This window comes from Lampetra planeri, chromosome 6 (genome assembly GCF_965212315.1).
Source record: "Lampetra planeri chromosome 6, kcLamPlan1.2.h2, whole genome shotgun sequence".
NCBI lineage: Eukaryota > Metazoa > Chordata > Hyperoartia > Petromyzontiformes > Petromyzontidae > Lampetra > Lampetra planeri.
The window spans coordinates 15,749,699-15,768,902 of record NC_136112.1 but is presented as its reverse complement, the minus strand read 5'-3'; the positions used below and the strand labels follow the sequence as shown (position 1 = coordinate 15,768,902).

At 51.0% G+C, this 19,204-nt stretch overlaps 1 protein-coding gene across 1 annotated transcript in view; it reads right to left on the bottom strand.

The window, feature by feature from the left end:
• Nucleotides 1-17,953, bottom strand: part of LOC144719610 (voltage-dependent N-type calcium channel subunit alpha-1B-like) — a 156,980-nt gene extending 139,027 nt beyond the window's left edge. Inside the window, exons 1-5 of the mRNA XM_078595691.1 lie at nucleotides 17,548-17,953; nucleotides 11,574-11,796; nucleotides 9,434-9,539; nucleotides 7,088-7,227; nucleotides 714-805 (exon numbers count right to left, since the gene is read on the bottom strand). Coding sequence (XP_078451817.1) covers nucleotides 714-805; nucleotides 7,088-7,227; nucleotides 9,434-9,539; nucleotides 11,574-11,796; nucleotides 17,548-17,623 — 637 coding nt within the window. The 5' untranslated portion in view covers nucleotides 17,624-17,953. The remainder of the gene's footprint in view (nucleotides 1-713; nucleotides 806-7,087; nucleotides 7,228-9,433; nucleotides 9,540-11,573; nucleotides 11,797-17,547) is intronic.
• Between the last annotated feature and the right edge of the window lie 1,251 nt (nucleotides 17,954-19,204).

Here is a 19,204-nt window from a genome sequence, read left to right as displayed (position 1 = left end):
TCAAGTTTCCGCTCCGCACTTCTGGAAGCCGGACCCAGATTTCATGACACTTTGGTCAGACTCAGCACGTACGAAGCCCAGAATTGGGCTCCACAGTGCAGCGGCAGATTTCACGGTCAGAGGCCAGAAACACTGTGCACTTGGCCGCAGTTAATGTCTATGAGGACATGCAAGTTACCGTGTGCATGGACAGACTAAAAGAATGCAGAATACCGAGGGAAAAAACGAGCATCAGCAGGCAAGGGAGAGGTGAAAGAAGACTGTGGGCTCCGAATCGTCCAGAGTGGCTTCACGGGGTGGTCACGTGGAGTGCTGTGGGGCGGCACTGTGAGGCGTGATGGTGAGGAGTGATGTAAGGTGGTGGAGAAATGTCAAGTGGTGTAGTGTGGTGGTATGGTGTAAAGTTGAGCAGTGTGGTGGGGTGCTATGAGGTGGTGTAGTGAGGTGATGAGGTGGAGTGGTTAAATGTCGAATAGTGTGGTGGTGTGGTGTAATGTGGTGTAGTGTGGTGGTGTGATGTAACGTGGTGTAGTGAGGTGGTGAGTTATGGTGGTGTAAAGTAGTTTGGTGGGGTGGTGTAAGGTGGTGTGGTGTAAGGTGGTGTGGTGTAAGGTGGTGTGGTGTAAGGTGGTGTGGTGTAAGGTGGTGCAATGTGGTGGTGTAAGGTGGTGTGGAGAGACTTAGTGTAGCATTGTCGTGTGACGGGTACTCACTGGGAATTCCTGATACAAGTTTTAATGGTCTCAGTACACGCACTGCGCGCAGGGTTCGCAGGTCAAAGTCTGTGCCCATCATCGCCAACATACTGCACACACACACAAAGACAAAGATCCCCTGTAAATACTTTAACAGACTGTTGGGGCAAGTGTTGTTCGCGACCACTCATTCTGGCCGGCACGGTGTTTACACACTGCACCAAGTACTCATTTAAGGCTGAGTCGACCTAAGAGAGGACGTAGGACCAGTTTGGATATTCGTCACCAATGTTGGCTGTGAGCGGGAACCGAACTCAGGCCAACCAGGTTCATAGTGCAGGGCACTAACCACTGTGACACTGCTCCACACGTACATACGTGCACACAGCCACATGGTGAAACACGTGGTTTCTGCTGTGAAATCCGGTCGCCAGTGACGGGAGAGTTATTTTGGGAAAGCAAACGGTCTCTAATTTTTGATTATTCAAGTTGTTTTAAGTAACACAACATTATGCTACAAATGCATTTCAAAACTAACATAATATGGTTACTTGATTCTGCTTATGTTTACTTAATTGGAATGAACATGCACAGAAGGATGATTAATTCTCAGGAGTAACATCACTGTTTGAAGTGCAGAAGTGCAATTATGAAACATATTCGCCCTGGAGCAGCCCATCTCTGCAGACACATTGTAGAAACATCGTAGTGTAGGAAACATTGTAGCGTAGGAAACATCGTAGCGTAGGAAACATCATAGAGTAGAGTAGGAAACATTGTAGCGTAGGAAACATCGTACAACATCACAGCGTAGGAAACATCATAGAGGAGGAAACATCATAGAGTAGGAAACATCGTAGCGTAGGAAACATCGTACAACATCACAGCGTAGGAAACATCATAGAGGAGGAAACATCATAGAGTAGGAAACATCGTAGCGTAGAAAACGTCACAGTGTATCTAGCGGTGATGCAGCCTAGTGGCAACGCATTCGCCGATCGTTGCAGAGATTCATGGTTGGAATCCAGCAGCCACCCTGGTTATCACTGCAGTGTGTGTAGACCACGACACTGCGACGCGCAGACTGCTTCACAGTGGACGGAAAAAGATCCCCCGACGTCATTCGCAGGAGTAGTCTGTTGTGTGCCGGCGTCGGGTCCAAATTCGACAATTACTCGCCAAATTATTCAATGTGGACACACACAGCAGCCATCATTGCCCCCTACTGACAGACGAATGCCCCAGGTTGCTCCTGCAAACGAGTCTTGTCATGGTCCCTTGACTTTTTAAGACCGAAACAGGAGGAGGAATTCTCCACAATTCCTGGTTGCTGCCTGATGATGCTGGTTGTTGTTGTAATTACCGGCGAAACGTCACGGTACACGCATTTTAAATGGTGGAGTGGGTTTGTTCTCCAACACACAACCGTGTGCTGTGCTAGTAATGAATTTGCATGTTTTGTTTACATGACAAACCTTAATAATTGGCTGCGTCGGGTGGTGGCGGGTTTAACGACGCATTTATATTTACGCGATCGAACCCACGCAACTTATATTACGGATAATATTGGTCGCGGAGGACTACTACGTGTTAAACTATCTCTAGAGTTCTCAAAACAGAATAACATTGACAATTGCACCATGGTGGCACAGTGGTTCATATTTGTGCTTCACAGCAAAAAATGCCCCCCGGGTTCAATCCCTGACTAGGGTGCCTTTTCATTCGGAGTTTGTATGTCCCTCCCCCTGTTCTGCATGGGTTCCCTCCGGAGTCCTCCGTTTTCCCCCCATAGCTAGACGAACACCCAATGTGGTATCGGACAAAACTAACCAGTGCTGAGAAAATACCAGCAAAAGCACTCAAGTGGGATCACACATGCAGCAGCAGCAGCAGCAGCTGCAGCAGCAGCAGCGTCAACCCCCTACTGCGACAACTTGGCAGGACCCTTCCTGAGAGAAGAGACCAGCAAGACTTCCCTGGGTAAACACGCGTAGTAGTAATAATAAGATTTGAACCGCCAACTTGTTTAAATTACAGTATAAAGACAGATCCCCCGTGTAGCCTTAACAGACTGTTAGGGCAAGTGCTCTTAGTGAGCACCTATGAAGGCTAGGAGATGGGTAGCCAGCACCACGCCTGGCCGCCTTTGTCTCCCCTGTCGTGATGTTTATACACCGCACCAGGTACTCATTTGAGGCTGAGGCGACCTAGGGGAGGCCCATGACCGGCTTAGATAATCGTCACTGGTGTTGGTGGCCATGAGCAGGAATCGAACTTGGGCCGCCAGGTTCACAGCGTAGCGAGCTCACCATAGTACGACCACTGAGCCACAAACGCCGACGGTAAAGTTACCGTGAAACAAACATCGCTGTATCCACCACGCATGCTCACGCTGACACACCAAGACAATCTACACAGCGTTACTCGTGTGCACCCGCCCGTGCCATGACACAGAGCCCCGTAGCTGGAATGGGGCCTCGCAGGACGGCATCGTGTCCACGTCACACTGCTTCGCCCTTCAGCGGTTTTTGCCCTGGCAAGGGTTTTGGGGCCACCACCTTCTCCGCAGACATATTTCTCAGTCAGCTCAAGTCTATTAAAACTGCAGTTTGCTGTCATGAAGTTCAACACAATACCGGTACCAGACCCCGGCACAAAATCGACTCCTGCCACCTGAACTAAGATGGCAATTACTGGACTGTCAGGGTTAAAAACCTGGGGTTGGTGACGACCCGACCAGTGTTTACGAGGTTGGGTACCGATTCCAAGGCCAAGAATGTGCTCAAGTGAGCTGAACATCACCGTACACTGTAAAGCACAGCATGGTGGTTCATATATAATATTTGTGTGTGACCAGCTCTAAGACACTGGTGGGAATTCATCATTCCTATGACAAGGTCCAATCTCGCCACAGGACTGCATGAGACGCATGTTTATTGCTGAATCACTGAAACAAACTCCCTCGCCTGGTGTACAAGAGGTCATGGGTTCGATCCCGACCCTGACACCTGCTGTATATTTGGAGTTTGCGTCTCTCTCTCTCTCCCCGTGGTCGCATGGACTTTTTTTCCGGATCCTCCGGTTTTGCGCTTCACATTTAGAATCAACATCGGGCGTTTAAGAGTATTTGGCTGCGAAACATTTGCACGTGACATTTGTGGCCAGGTCGCTTCTGAAAAAGAGCTATAGAACTCCGTGGGGCCTTACCGAGTAAAATAAAATAAAAATATTCGTTTCGTTTAAACGATTGGCTGTCATTAAATAACCATCCTTTGTGTCAACAGCTGTCAACACTGACATTGCAATTGAGGTGGATTGCGAGCTTTATAGACATTACAATCAGGAGGTTATCGTGCATAGCGTTATAATACGTTATCAACAAAGGTTTAAAATTGAGGTTTGAATACTGGCCATTTAAAAGCAGGCTCTGACCACAAGCTGCCCTTTTGTTTTTTAAAACTTTATTTTTATGTGCTTACATATTAGTAAAAGCAAACCCTACTACGAATTAATCATATTAGTAAAAGCAAATCCTACTACGAATAAATCAGCAGACAACATGCCTCCTTTCCATATTTGTCTCTCCACATGAAAATAATAATACAAAATTACACCTACGATGTTGCCGCGTGGCCTTCTGGGAGTATATTTTTTCAACATCGCTGGTTCAACACACAGAAAACTCTGGACCGGTTTCGAGGTTCGGTGTCTGCTGCATGCACACAGACAAGGGCCCTCTGTTCAATACGGATCCTAGATCGACGCGAAAGCTATACAAATATTTCACACAATGTGATCATGAGCGTGGACTTGTCGGGAATATAGATAAGTATATCAACAGACAAAGCGCCTCCTTCTGCTAGAAACGGCTGTGCTGTGCGTAATCGTTAATTCCTCTTTTGCCGTCACAGCTGGCAGAGAGTGGCAATGTGTTATGGAGTCGCACGCCGTTCGCACAATCTCTCTCCGTGGCAAAAACGCGACGGGCAGCTTTGCAAGCACCGCGCAATTGTGCTCATTCAAAACAGCAGCCCCTCGGGAGAACGTCTTCGCAAGTCGATTGCGCCTGCGGTGAAACCGCCACGATGATTCATTCACGTGCGCAGCTGGTGGCCCCGAAAGAGCTTTAGTCGCCACTTCGGGCCTGCGCGGGGGACGGAGCCTCGTTCGTCCGGCCCGGAGGTTTCAACCCAAACCACCCGACGACGATCGGACGGACGACGGACGGACCTCCTCCCCATCGTCTCCCGTGCGAGAAGCCATTGAGAAACAACGACCGCAATTCAGTGCGGGTGCACGCGAGTCGTGCTGCGTGGACGTTCTTGGCGTGTCGGCGTGATCGTGAGCGTGCGTGGTGGACACGGCGGTGTTGGTTTCACGGTAACTCCACGGTCGGCGTTTGTGGCTCAGCGATCTCGAAGCGAGGGCAGAATCCGTAAACCGGGACGGCGACTCGACAATAACGTGGTGTGCGAAAATGCACGGCCGCATGTGACGCATGCGACAATGGTTTTGCAATGTCACACTATCACACGCCGTGGCAATGCGACACAGCTGATGCATCTGCCAGTCGTCTCACGTCAATCCATGGCACCTGGGTCTGGTCCCATGACCTCATGCCAGCGGGTGTTCAATACGTCACGTGGCCTTAACGTTTACGTGGCCCTGCACAGGCACCGTGGTGATGTCACCGCCACTTGGTGGCGAATGGCAGTTGTTGTTGTTGGTTTTGCAAAATGTATGTTTAATACAAAAAAAAGATACAGATATACACAGGAAACTGGGTATCCATGAAGGACATCATCATGATCCATGGTCTACCCTCTACTGGATGAAAGGTTTCACCAAAGCACCACAATGTTTCACGCTCCCACAATGCAACAATCAACCGCGCAACGGCAATACGAGCTGATTCTGTCGCTCCATCTCCCCAGTGGGCGTCCTCTATCGGACGTGTTCCATCCCTTGGCTACCACTCCGTCGTCACTATCCTTGACCGTTGGAACATCGTCTCCTCTGAGGGACGCGTCCTGCCCAAACCTCACATGGCTTTTCTCGACAGTTTAAACAATGTCATTAAATCTGCGTGTGTTCTACAATCCTCGTGTTCTATTGCCGGTCTCTCATCGTCATTTCCAAGCTTGCATCTGTCTCTCTCCACTCTTCTTTTGCGTATTTTTCATTATTTTTTCTTAATCTTTCAAGATATTTTTGGCGTTGATAACCACAGCTACTGAGCCACGCCTCACAGCAGGTGGTACACGCCCATTACAAACATTCTCCTTATGCTAAAGTGGAATCTTACTTTTCATTATTGGGTTCATCTGTCCCAAAGCAATCCAACCTGACCTCCTGCACGTCTTTATTTCATTATTTTGATTACTGGCCACACTTCATTACCTCACGTTCATAATATTCGGCCATTTTCCAATTTGCGTCGCTCCCCAATGGGTTGTCTCCAACTATTGAGCCCACTAGTGACCTTTCTTGTGCGTGCTGTTCAAGATAACTCTCAAGGGTTGTTTGTTCATTTGTTGTTGTTGTTTTTGTCTTAAGGAAAACACCTCACCTTACCCACGGAAGTATTTTTGAGACGATAACGGCCGGCTCGTTGACACGCCATCAATTTCCTTTAATCTGCAGATGGTCCAGGCAGTGTCTAGCGACTCCAGATGTGAAACCGAACGCCTTCAGTCGGCGTTCGCTGTCTTTACACTGCTAGTGGCCTTCTGTTTCTGGAGAATCTCTAAGGACAACGATTATTATTATTCTGCATGTTTACCCAGTAAAGCCTAACGGAGTCTCAAGACTCTCTCGGGAGGGTCCTGCCAAGTTTTTCACAGTCGGGGGTGATGTTGCTGTTATGTGTGATCCCAACTAAGCAATTTGCAGGTATATACATCTTTCAGCACTCGGATATTTTAGCCAATACTGGTTACCGTACCATGTATCTCGGCTATGGGAGGAAACAGGAGAAAAGGGGGAGAGAACACACATACCCCAACGCAAAAAGGCACCCAAGTCGCGGGAATCCAACTCAGCTCCTTCATGCGTTACCGCTGCGCCACCCTGACGCTAAACTGCTTCAATACATCGAGCAATTAACTTGGGCTTGTCGCAAGGCTACCGGAAGACAGCCTGCCGCCTCCTCGGAGCCAGCTCCGCAGAGGGAAGCGCGTGTGGCCGGCGTGTGCAGCCCCTCAGCAGCCTTCGTGCTGCGCTGCTCGCTTGGAGAGAACCTGGAGCCTCGGTGGCGAGTTTTCTCATGGCGCTGCTCCAGCGTTTATCCTGCCCCACGGCGGCGGTGGCAGCAGCAGCAGCGGCAGCACAGGCAACGTTCGCACGCTGGCAGAGCAATGCCCATTCATCCGCACGCTGCGCCAAATACTCACCCTGTCAGCACCACCACAAAGTCCATGATGTTCCAGCCACTGTGCAAGTAAGACCCTTTGTGGAACACGAATCCTAGGGCCAGGATCTTAATCGCCGTCTCCAGACAGAAGATGGCAATAAAATATGGCTCTGTCTCCTCCTGCACCCGCCAACAGATGCACGGCACAGACAAGACGGTGGTCAGCAGATCCACCAGCACAGGCTCGGAATGATGACATGATATGAAGTGGCACGCATAAATATTACCACAGAAACCCGAAAGCAAATGTGCACGTTTTCGACTCTAATTATGACTTCTATAAATATAAATGTAATTATGCTATTGTGGCGAGGGCTACCCTTTCATTAATGCGCTGGTGAAAGCTGTCGCGTGGATCAGTATGCGTAATAATGATCATTTACGGCGTCTTTGTTAATCCACTGCTGGATGAAGGCCTCCCACGCCGAGTCAGTCGCGGCCATTGTTTTAACCATACTTCACTACGCTGGTCAGTGCGCATCATGCCGGGAGGGGGGGGGTTGACTTGCTAGGCCCGTTCAAGTGTCGCTTGCTATTAATGTCAGCCGTGGATGGATTTGGGTTCTCAGCGCAAAACACTGCCCCACCACTTCCCCTACCAGGAACGTACACACGCATTGACAAAGAATATATTCTTGCAAAGTTGTACATGCATCTGGCTGCAGCTGCATGTTCACACACACACACACGCCTCCTGCACGCGTATGTGCTTGAGCGTGCGTGTGTACGGGAGAGTGCATGTGCGTACGCGCGGGGAGCGGTGGCGCCGTGGTTAGCGCACCGTGTTACAAGCCCAGCGACCCAATTTCGATTCCCGCACACGGCCATTAAGTGGTGAAAATTTTAACCGGTCCTGGGTCTCACCTAGATCGACTCAGCCTTACGCGTTTATCTGGTGTCGTGCATAAAAATCAGCACTGGGGAGAAAGAGGCTGGCGGGCGCGGTGCTGGCCACCCACTCCCTCGCGTGCCGTGCCGGCCTTCGTAACATTTCTGCTCGCTGACAGCACACGCCCCACCACACTCTGTGAAAGGCGACATGGGGGAATCTTTTTCTCCCCAGTCGATTGTGGGGATCATGGAGGTGGCGCTGTGCTGTGTGCTGTGTGTGTGTGCTGTGTGTGTGTGTGCTGTGTGTGTGTGTGCTGTGTGTGTGTGCGCTGTGTGTGTGTGTGCTGTGTGTGTGCTGTGTGCTGTGTGTGCTGTGTGTGTGTGTGCTGTGTGCGTGTGCTGTGTGTGTGTGTGTGCTGCATGTATGTGTGCTGCGTGTGTGTGCTGTGTGTGTGTGCTGTGTGTGCGGTGTGTGTGTGTGCTGTGTGTGTGTGCTGTGTGTGTGTGCTGTGTGTGTGTGCTGCGTGTGTGTGCTGCGCTGTGTGTGTGCTATGTGTGTGTGTGCTGTGCGTGCTGTGTGTGCTGTGTGTGTGTGCTGTGTGTGTGTGCTGTGTGTGTGTGCTGCGTGTGTGTGCTGCGCTGTGTGTGTGCTATGTGTGTGTTGTGTGTGTGCTGTGTGTGTGTGCTGTGTGTGTGTGCTGTGTGTGTGTGCTGTGTGTGAGTACTGTGTGTGCTGTGTGTGTGCTGTGTGTGTGAGCTGTGTGCTGTGTGTGTGCTGTGTGCGCTGTGTGTGTGTGATGCATGTGTACTGTGTGTGTGTGTGTGCTGTGTGTGTGCTGTGTGTGTGCGTGTGCTGTGTGCGTGTGCTGTGTGCGTGTGCTGTGTGCGTGTACTGTGTGCGTGTGCTGTGTGCGTGTGCTGTGTGTGTGTGCTGTATGTGTGTGTGCTGCGTGTGTGTGTGCTGCGTGTGTGTGTGTGCTGTGTGCGTGTGCTGTGTGTGTGTGCTGCATGTGTGTGTGCTGTGTGTGTGTGTGTGCTGCATGTGTGTGTGCTGTGTGTGTGTGCTGTATATGTGTGTGCGCCCGGGTGGGGAGCGGCAGTGTAGTGGTTAGCGCACCGTGCCACCTGGGTTCGATTCCCGCTCATCGGTGACGAATATGTAAACTGATCCTGGACCGCCCCTAAGTCTACTCATCTTTAATTGACCACCTGGTACTGTGTGTAACCATCAGCATTTGGGGAGACATCGGCTTCTGGCCGTGGTGCAGGCCACCAACCCCCTCGTGTGCCGTGCCGGCCTTCGTAAGTGCTGCTCGCGAACGGCACTTTTCCCCGACAGTCTGTTAAAGGCTAAACGGGAGAGGGGATGCTGCGTGTGCCCATGTGATCGTGGGGGGCGTGGTGGAGATGGCGGTGTCGTGGTTGCACCCAGGCTCGGCGTCGGGAGGATCAGTGTGCGGCGCACCCTGCGTGTGATCTGTGTCGCTGTACGTACCAGGCGCAAAGAGAGAGGTGTCTTGTCATCGTTGGGGAGGTGCTGTTCCAGCGCCAGGACGATGCAGTTGGCGATGATCGTGGCCAGGATCATGTACTCAAAGGGAGTGCGCACATCCGTTAAGGAAGAGCTAAACACATGCGGTTACTGTATATCCACAAACACATCCACGCGCGCGAGCGAGCGTGCGGTGTGTACGCACGACGGTGTTACACAGAGGACACGAGAGTGTGGCAAACGGATTCCTAGCCGTTCCGCGGGGACCACCGACTGATATCGAATTGTACTCGTGGGTTTTCTCAGGGTAGTCGAGTTCTTCGCACACGCAAACGCGAGTGATGCAAGTGTGGCCAAGCATCCCCACGTTTTGAAATATGCACAAATAAATCGCATTCCAGTATAATAGTAAAACTATGTAACGTGTCGTAGGCTTTCGGGACCAATATTATCCATAACAAGAGATTTTTGGGTTAGATCGCGTAAATATAAATGTGTCGTTAAGTCCGCCACCACCCAACACAGCCAATTAGTAAGGTTGTCATGGAAGCAGAGCATTACTAGTACAGCACACCGCTGTGTTGGAGAGTAACCAAACGCACTCGGCAACTTGCGGCGAGCGGGGACGAAGCGCGTTTGTCCACGGCGCCCCCAAAAGTGGTGCGCTGTGGAGCCGCAGCAGCTCAGAGCCGTCGCACGGCCACGGAGCCGCACTCTCAAGGGAAGCCTCACCGCTGGACCGTCTTCTTGATCATTGTAAAAGTCCTCGGGGGAGGGGGGGTCACTCGGTGAGCCTGGTGGTCACTGGGAAGAACGTCAGGATTGCCAGCTCCGACGCATCACGTGACCCGCCGAGAAGCGCGCGGTAGATAAGGGTCGCCCTGGTGTTGTGTACACGCGCGCGTTTATGGGAATAGCCAAAGGGAGCGTGCACGCTTCTCACCCCGGCGAGTATGAGCACGGTTGGCTACGCACGGTGCGAAATACATACACACAAGGTATCTTTCACGAGGTTTAGTGCCGATTCTGCTTCAGGTTCTCTTAAATGATGAGCAAACCCATCATCACAACAGAAAGATTAGCGCAGGATGGAACACGGCTAGATTTTAAAAACACACAATAGTGTGCGTGTGTGAACTGCTTGTGCCAATTCTCTCAGTTTTATCCAGATCGCCAGCTCAGAAGAACTGAATGTTTGGCCACTGCGGCCAACTCAACAGGCAGCAGTGAATCCTCCAAGTGTGAGGGTACCAGCGCGCTCCATGTACGAGGCTCCAAGATGCAGCAGTGAACATTGATAACCATGCTGCGCTGACGAGTCCTAATAAGCACGAAGCCGGTCTACAGTTGTGTTTGGTTCACCGCCACCTGTTGGCTGGCCACATTTTCTCAGGTCTCATATGCGATTCGGTACGCCTTTGTGTGTGCGTGCGTGAGTATGTTCAACTTCTTTTTCACCGCACGCAGACAACCACCTCGCCACCGAGGTGCAAACCCCTCGTGTGTTGTTACATCTCTTTAGCTTGTTTTTCTGATGTAAGGACAGTACGGGGCCTAGTGGCCGTCAATATTGATCGCAGCGATGAGGACAGGCAGGGTCAAGTGAGGTAACTGGGTGAGGAGTCAGCGCGGGGGTGGAGATGGAACCCCCGAGGTGTTAGAGTCGGGCAAAGGAAATCTCCGACAAGAGAGTTCGGGAAGAGGGGCGTGGCAGAGCCGAGGGGACATAAAAGGCAGCGCAGAGCGGGGCTCGGGGCTGCCGTGGGGGAGTCGGGATTCGGGATCGTCGTCACTGTTATCACTGTGGATAGTCCTCATCGTCTGGGAAGGCTCGCGAGGGAAGTTAAATATTTACGCCGTAGCTGCTACATCGACGGCTCCTATATAGTAAGCCAGCTGTGTGGGGAATATGTTGTGTAGCCGCTACTTAGTCGTCCAGTGTAATATAGTCAACCTGTGTCCATCTGTTAAATGTCATCAAATCTGGTGGACTGTGTTTTATAATATATAACTTAAGAAGACAGCGTCTCTGAGTGCTACATTACACTAACATGCTACCCCCCCACCACTGCCCCCCGCCTCCCACCATCGTCACCCCCTCCCACCGCCCACCCCACCACCACCCCCCGGGCGAGGAGGATATGGCCACTCGGTGAGGCGGCGCGCGTGTTTCCGCACCGCGTTGTCCTCCCCGAAGAGGAAGAGCGAGCGGTTCTGCGTGAGGCAGTTCTGCCGCACGGGTGTCGGGTTGTAGAGCGCCATGGTGCGCGCCCGCTGGGCCATCGTCTGCTTGTACACGCGCTGGGGGCCCGGCCCGCCATGGGGGCCCACGCCGCCATGAGGGCCCGCCCCGCCATGAGGGCCCGCTGTGAACACATGCAGCAGCAGCAACAATAGCAGCAGCAATGGCAGCAGCAATAGCAGCAGCGGTGGCAGCAGCGGCGTCACGCATGCCAGTTACCCCCTCGCTCGCGAACGGGGCCTATCGCAGGCCTCGTGGCCTGTCCATGCAAACAACTAAACTACTAAAACAATGTTTTTTTATTTTACCAGGTAAGGCCCCACTGAGCGAAATGTAGCTCTTTTTCAGACGCGACCTGGCTATCACAAATGATTGCCCAACGACGCGGCTCGTCATTATCGCGTGGAAACGTATAGCAGCCAAATACCCCAAATGCATGATGTTGATTCTAAATTTGGAGGGAAAAACTGGCGGGACCCGGAGAAAAATCCATGCGACCACGGAGAGAGAGAGAGACACGCAAACTCTGAATATACATCAGGCGTGAGGGCCAGGATCAAATCCACGACCTGCTGTACACCAGGCGAGGTAGTTAACATCCCGCCACCGCGGCGCAAAACATTCGTCGGGACGGATGGAGTGGCAGGGTGGCGAAGTGGTAACATGAGTGCCGCACAGCAAGCAAGACCTGAATTTTAAATCCCAAATCGAGGCTGTCTCTGTGTTGAGCTTTTGCATGTTCTTCCCTTGTCCTGCAAGGGTTTCTTCCGGGTTGTACGGTTTTTCCCCCATAGATTAAACCAAGCAACGTAACTGGTCTTGGCCAAACAACCCAATGCTGAAGAAATCCTGAAAATAACTCAATTTGGATTACACACAGCAGCAGCATCGCCCAAGCAACTGCAAAAACCTGGAAAAACCCTCCTGAGAAAGAGTCTTGAGACTCAGCGAGGCTTTGCTGGGTAAACAAGCGTCGCAATAATAACAATACAATTATAATGAAATGTTAATGAGTGCAGTAATAAATACCGACGAGTCACACGTGAGTGAGGCTGCCTGGGTCCTCGATTTAACCTTCAGTGGCCCTCATCTCCATTGGTGGCTCGTCTTAAATTCCACAATCCTATGTCAGGGTCAAGCTTGTCCATAGAACAACCATTGTGGACTTCCTCCAAAGGGGGTTAATCATTTGATCAACCCTGGGGGGACTACTACGGACTGAACCAACAAGTTGTTCAATTAAGCCGCGATGCACGTTAGCCAGCAAGCATGTTAGCTTGTCAAATAAATGCACTAAATGTTTTTTTTTTACGAAACCTCTTTGTGACGCAGCCTTCTAGGAGGGCATCTTATGAGCAGCATCGGTTCAATTGACAGTGAGTTACTCATCAGCAGTCAACCTTGCTTGAAGCAATGCTGGTGAGTTGCCTGATGTTGATTGGCAGAGCTTGCTTGCATTTGAACAAATTATGCTAATGAGATGCATTCCCAGAAGGCCGTGTGGCCATTGGGTTGTGCAAAACAAACCTCATTCTAGTTTTATGTCGAGCGACAAACCTGGGAACAGAGTTTTTTTTCACGAACACTCTTCACGATGACCCTTAAACTATCGTTGCATTTGAAAACTGGCAATGATGGGAGTGACTGCTGCCCTTTTGACCTCCTATGACCTTAGGCGGTGGCCACATCCCCTGAAATTGTGGCCAGCTGCACTCACACGGGATTGTACCAAGGCGATCAACACAAATGGGCCTTCGTGAAACACACGGAGCCTAAACATTATTCACGGGACAGAGCTTCTATAGCCAATGGCTCATTGATGGAATTAGCCTGGTCAATAGCTCTGCTCTCAGATCACCCTTAAACGAGGATAAATCACCCTGAGGTGGCAGGTAAACTACTATATTACGCGCAAGTAGATTGGGAATTGTTTTCCTTCTGCCACGGTAGAAAAGCGACGTGTGCAGCGGTCTCTTCAGTTGCTCTCCCCCTCTTCACCGCTCCGTCTAATGGCAGGTCCCAGGCTCATATTTCCTTCATTCAACCGGATCTTGAGTTTTCCTCTTCATTTCACAGCTGCCTTAGCTCAGCTCATTGCGCAAGCAATTTCCTTTTATTTCTGCCTCTGGCCTTTCGCTCAACCTACTTCCTCCTGCCGGAGCATTCTTCGGCTAAACCTCCCCCTCACATTGTCCAATTGTTTTCTAAATTATATCTCTTCCCCCCCGAGCCGCTCCATTAGATCCCTGAAGAAGCTCCGATTGTGTGCAGCGACACGTCAGACTCCGTGCCGCACATCGTTGTTTTTCTGACAACTCATTTCTTAAGGGCCGCTTTTTTGTGTTTAGCTTGTTGTCCTTCTCCCGCGCCTCCGATTACCACGGTTGGCTACGTACGGTGCGAAAGAAGTTCAACATGCATGCATACGTATAGGTTATTTTCACAAACGACCTGGCTATCACTAACGATACCTCAACGAAGTGGCTTATCATCATCGTATGGAAATGCACAGCAGCCAAATACTCTAAAGGCGCGACGCTGATTCTAAATGTTGAGGGGAAACCACCGGAGGGCCCACGAAGAAAAATCCACGCGACCACGGCGAGAGAGAGACACGCAAACTCCAAATACACAGCAGCAGCAGGCGTCAGGGTCGGCATCGAACCCACGACCTCCTGCATGCCAGGCGAGGCAGTTAACATCTCCTAGCCACCGTGATGATAATGATGAGAGAGAAACACGCAAACTCCAAATATACAGCAGCAGGCCTCAGGGTCGGCATCGAACCCACGACCTCCTGCATGCCAGGCGAGGGAGCTAATATCTCATAGCCACTATGATGATGATGAGAGAGAGAGACACGCAAACTCCAAATATACAGCAGCAGGCGTCAGGGTCGGCATCGAATCCACGACCTCCTGCATGCTAGGCGAGGTAGTTAACATCTCCTAGCCACCATGATGATAATGATGAGAGAGAAACACGCAAACTCCAAATATACAGCAGCAGACGTCAGGGTCGGGATCTAACCCACGACCTCCTGTATACCAGGCGAGGTAGTTAACATCTCCTAGCCACCATGATGATAATGATGAGAGAGAAACACGCAAACTCCAAATATACAGCAGCAGACGTCAGGGTCGGGATCTAACCCACGACCTCCTGTATACCAGGCGAGGTAGTTAACATCTCCTAGCCACCATGATGATAATGATGAGAGAGAAACACGCAAACTCCAAATATACAGCAGCAGACGTCAGGGTCGGCATCGAACCCACGACCTCCTGCATGCCAGGCGAGGCAGTTAACATCTCCTAGCCACCGTGATGATGATGAGAAAGAGAGACACGCAAACTCCAAATATACAGCAGCAGGCCTCAGGGTCGGCATCGAACCCACGACCTCCTGCGTACTAGGCGAGGGAGTTAACATCTCATAGCCACCGCGGCGCCACCTCAGAGTGTGTGGCAGGAGCAGCCGCAGCCGCACTCGGCCACTGGAGGTGGCCTGGGGGGGGGGCAGGGGAGGGAGGTGGGGGGGTTTCTAACCCACGTGGGCAGCGGTCGCTCCCCCAGGCCCATTGGTCGGCTTCCTTCAAGTGAAGCGGCAGGTTTTTTTTTTATAGAAATCTCCAGTAACGGATCTAAATTTACCCCACGGCGACCGTGGGTCGATGTCGTTATGGTAACGAAGTGAAACGGCACCGGAGGGAACCCTGAGGCACCCGCCGGGCGCCGTGGCCGGAGTCGCAGCCACGGCAGACACCGCCACAGCAGGTCGCTGCGTCGAGTGGGCCAGCAACAAGCAGCACTGCCAAAGTTGTTGCTCCCGTTGCGGTGGCTAGGAGATGTCGACTCCCTCGCCTGGTACGCAGGAGGCCCGTGGGTTCGATCCAGACCCTGACGCCTGCTGTATATTTGGCGTCTGCGTGTCTATCTCCCCATGGTCGTGTAGATTTTTCCAGGGAATCCTCCGGGTTTTCCCTCCACATTTACAATCATCATCATGCGTTTAGAAGTATTTGGCTGCAACACATTGTCACATGATAAGCTAATCGCTTGGGCTGTCCATTTGTGATGGACAAGTTGCTTCTGAAAAAAAGAGCGGTGAAGCTCGGTGGTGAAAAAAATGAAAAACAGTTTATAGTTTCATTCCTCTAACTTCTCCAGTTTCTACATTTGGGCTGCATGGGCATGGACAATTACAGACCTGTGCGACCATCAACTAAGCCAAGCTTCTGTTTGATGTTAACATATCAGGGAGGTATCCCAAGCGGTTGACACTCGGGCAACTGCCGTGTGGGTAGATGGGTAAGAGTGGAAAGGCCGGAGATGGGATGGCTACGGTTGGAGAAGCGTCTTCCCGGTGACACCGCTCCTCATCCATGATTGTTTGGATGTTCGGTCAAAAAATCTCGACCGCCGTATTCACGACCTCACGGTCAGTGCCGGATTAAGCTAATGCGGGGCCTGTAGCATATGTTAAAAAGGGGCCCTAAATAAAATAAAAACACGTAAATATTAAAACACAATTGTTTTCCTTGCATAGTAAAGTAATTGTATTTTTTCATTCGCTATACAGCCAGATAATGCCATAAATCCCTAACCTTAAACACCCGGTTGTTCATAAAAGTTGAAGGCAGTATAGTACTATAGTAATAAAGCAAGTGCAGAATCACTGAACCGGAATTGAAAGCTTGAAAGCGTTTAGCGCGGCGCCCTTGAAAGTGCGGGGCCCGTAGCATACGTAGCTACATTTGCTACGAGGATAATTCGGCACTGCTCACGATAAACGTGCTTAATGTGAAACGGCGAAATCACGCTCGCGCTTTTTAACTCGCGTTCCACATTTCATTTGACGTTTTGTATTCCCCCGAGGCGTATTACTCGCACACGTAACACACCCACCCACGCAAGCGGGATCACACCAGCGGCTCTCTCGACACACACGGCCGGGGACACACACGTGGCTCATACACCACTCAACACCAAACCTTCACACACACAACCACAGCATCACCTCCAGAGACAAATACCCCCCCCCCACCCCCATGTCACCTGAAGAGGCTGTTTGGGCAAGTGCTGTCAGCGTGCAGCTACGAGAGCTGGCACAGCACACGAGGGGGTGGATGGCTAGCACCACGCCTGGCCACCTTTGTTTACACACCACACCAGGTACTAATATAAGGCTGAGTCGACCTAGTGGAGGCTCAGGACCGGTTCAAATATTAGTCAATGATGTTGACCATGAGCGGGAATAAAAGTTGGCAGAGCAGACGCTGCGCTGCCGCTCCACAGAAACGAATCCACAGACAAAGATCTCCCGTGTAGCCTTCACAGACTTTTGGGGCAAGTGCTGTTCGCGAGCACCTACCAAGGCCGACACAGTGCACGAGGGGGTGTGTGGCTAGCACCACGCCCGGCCGCCTTTGTCTCCCTCGTGGTGATATTTGTACACACTGCACCAGGTACTCATTTGAGGCTGAGTCAACCTTGGGGAGGCCCATGACAGATTCCGATAATCGTCACTGGTGTCGACCGTGAGCGGGAATCGAACTCGGGTGACGAGGTCTGTCGCACGGCGTACTGACCACTACACTACTATTCCCGCTCCGCACACACGCGCACAAGACGGTCACCGCATCGCGCGGCGCTTTCAGATGCGCTTCTGCGGCCGTCTGGAACGCTCTTCCTTTCCGATATTAGGAAGCCACCGGAGCTGTGCACTTTTAAATAATCATCGAGATTGACAAACTAATTTTTATAGAGCTGCTTTTTGTTTAGTTTGTTGTCCTTACCCAGCACCTCCGAATAGTACGGTTGGCTACGTACGATGCAAAATGGAGTCCAACATACAAACGTACCTGCACACTTACCTCCACCGTGAGCTCCCTGTCCACCATGGGGCCCGTTGCTCCCTCGCACGGAGAACTCGTCCCCGAACTTCGCCATGAACACGGCCGGCTCTGTGTGCACTGAGTAAACCCCCAGGCTACCCCGACTAGCCTAACATGTAAACATACGGCGGTTGGCACCAAATTAGAAAGGTAACAAAATAAAGCTATAAAAATGTTAAATAAAAAAGAATAATCCTACGCGCAAAATGGAAACTGCGCTGTGGTTATATGACGGTGGATTTAACTTATACCTGCGAAACAAAATGGGGAATTAAATTGTAAAAATTTCTACGCTGCTACTTAAATTCCGATTTACTTTTAAAAAGTTCGTTAAAATATTTCACGTGCGGGGCGTCCTCCTTGCAGCTTGTGATGTGCTGGCGACCATCACCTGAAACGTAAAGTCAGAGCAGAGGGTCAGTCACAAGCACAGTGTCAGTCACAAGCACAGTGTCACTCACAAGCACAGTGTCACTCACAAGTACAGCCACGCACGTTCAACAGAAGCCCTCCTCATGGCGTCACACCGTTTCCATGAAGACAGTCTGCTGTCTTATTATCAGTTCGACTGTTGCCCAGCAAAGCCCGAGTCTCAAGGCAGACAGTCTCCGACTTACGAACGCCCTCATTGATTTTTTTGTTTTGCCCTCCGACTTGCGAACGCGAATTCGCACTTGCGAACCGAACCACGTAACTGTTTTGATCCGAAGATTGATCCTCCGCGAGATGTTTCGGGGCCCAGCACCCTGCTAGGAGTGAGTATTTTGCGCCCGTGGTGTGTGCGTAAGCGTGCGTATCCCGTGCATGTGCGTGGGGAGCAGTAGTGAAATGGTTAGTGCGCTGTGCTATGAACCCGGCGACCCGTGTTCAATTCACACCCACACGGCCAACACCGGTGACGATTATCCGAAGGGGTCCTGGGCCTCAGTCTGAAATGAGTACCTGGTGCGCTGTTTAAATATCGCCACTGGGGAGACAAAAGCGGCCGGGCGTGGTGCTGGCCACCCACTCTCTCATGTGCTCGGCCGGCCTTAATAGGTGCTCGCTAACAGCACTTGCCCCAACAGTCTGTAAAGATGACAGTCTGTTTGAGGCAAGTGTGTACATTCGCACATGCCCCGTGTGTTCGTGCAATTGTGGGCACTGATTGCGTGCCCCTTTCAACAAGTAAGCCAGCATCAGGACTCAAGGTAAGTGAAATGTTTTTTTGTTTCTTTCCATTCACTTTATTTCATGTTTTATTTACTATACAGTATTTGTCATAGTATTACAAGCAAATGTACAATATTTCCTCTCGTGAGTTTAACAATGCTTCCCTTTTTAGTTGAACCGTAACACATTTCATAACTCTGACCGGCATTGGGTATTTAAACACAGCGCTACATTGTTGTGTTCTAACTTACGAACCGTTCCGACTTATGAACGGGTCTCAAGAACGGAACCCGTTCGTAAGTCGGGTTACCGCCCGTACTCTTTCTCAGGAGATCCCTGCCAAGTGCTCACAGAAGGGGGCGACGTTGCTGCTGCTGCTGCGTGTGTGTAATTCCAATTGAGTAATTTACAGTGGGATTTTCCAGCATTGGGATGTTTGGCCAATATCAGCGGCATTGTGTGGTGTGATTCTTGAGGTATGAGA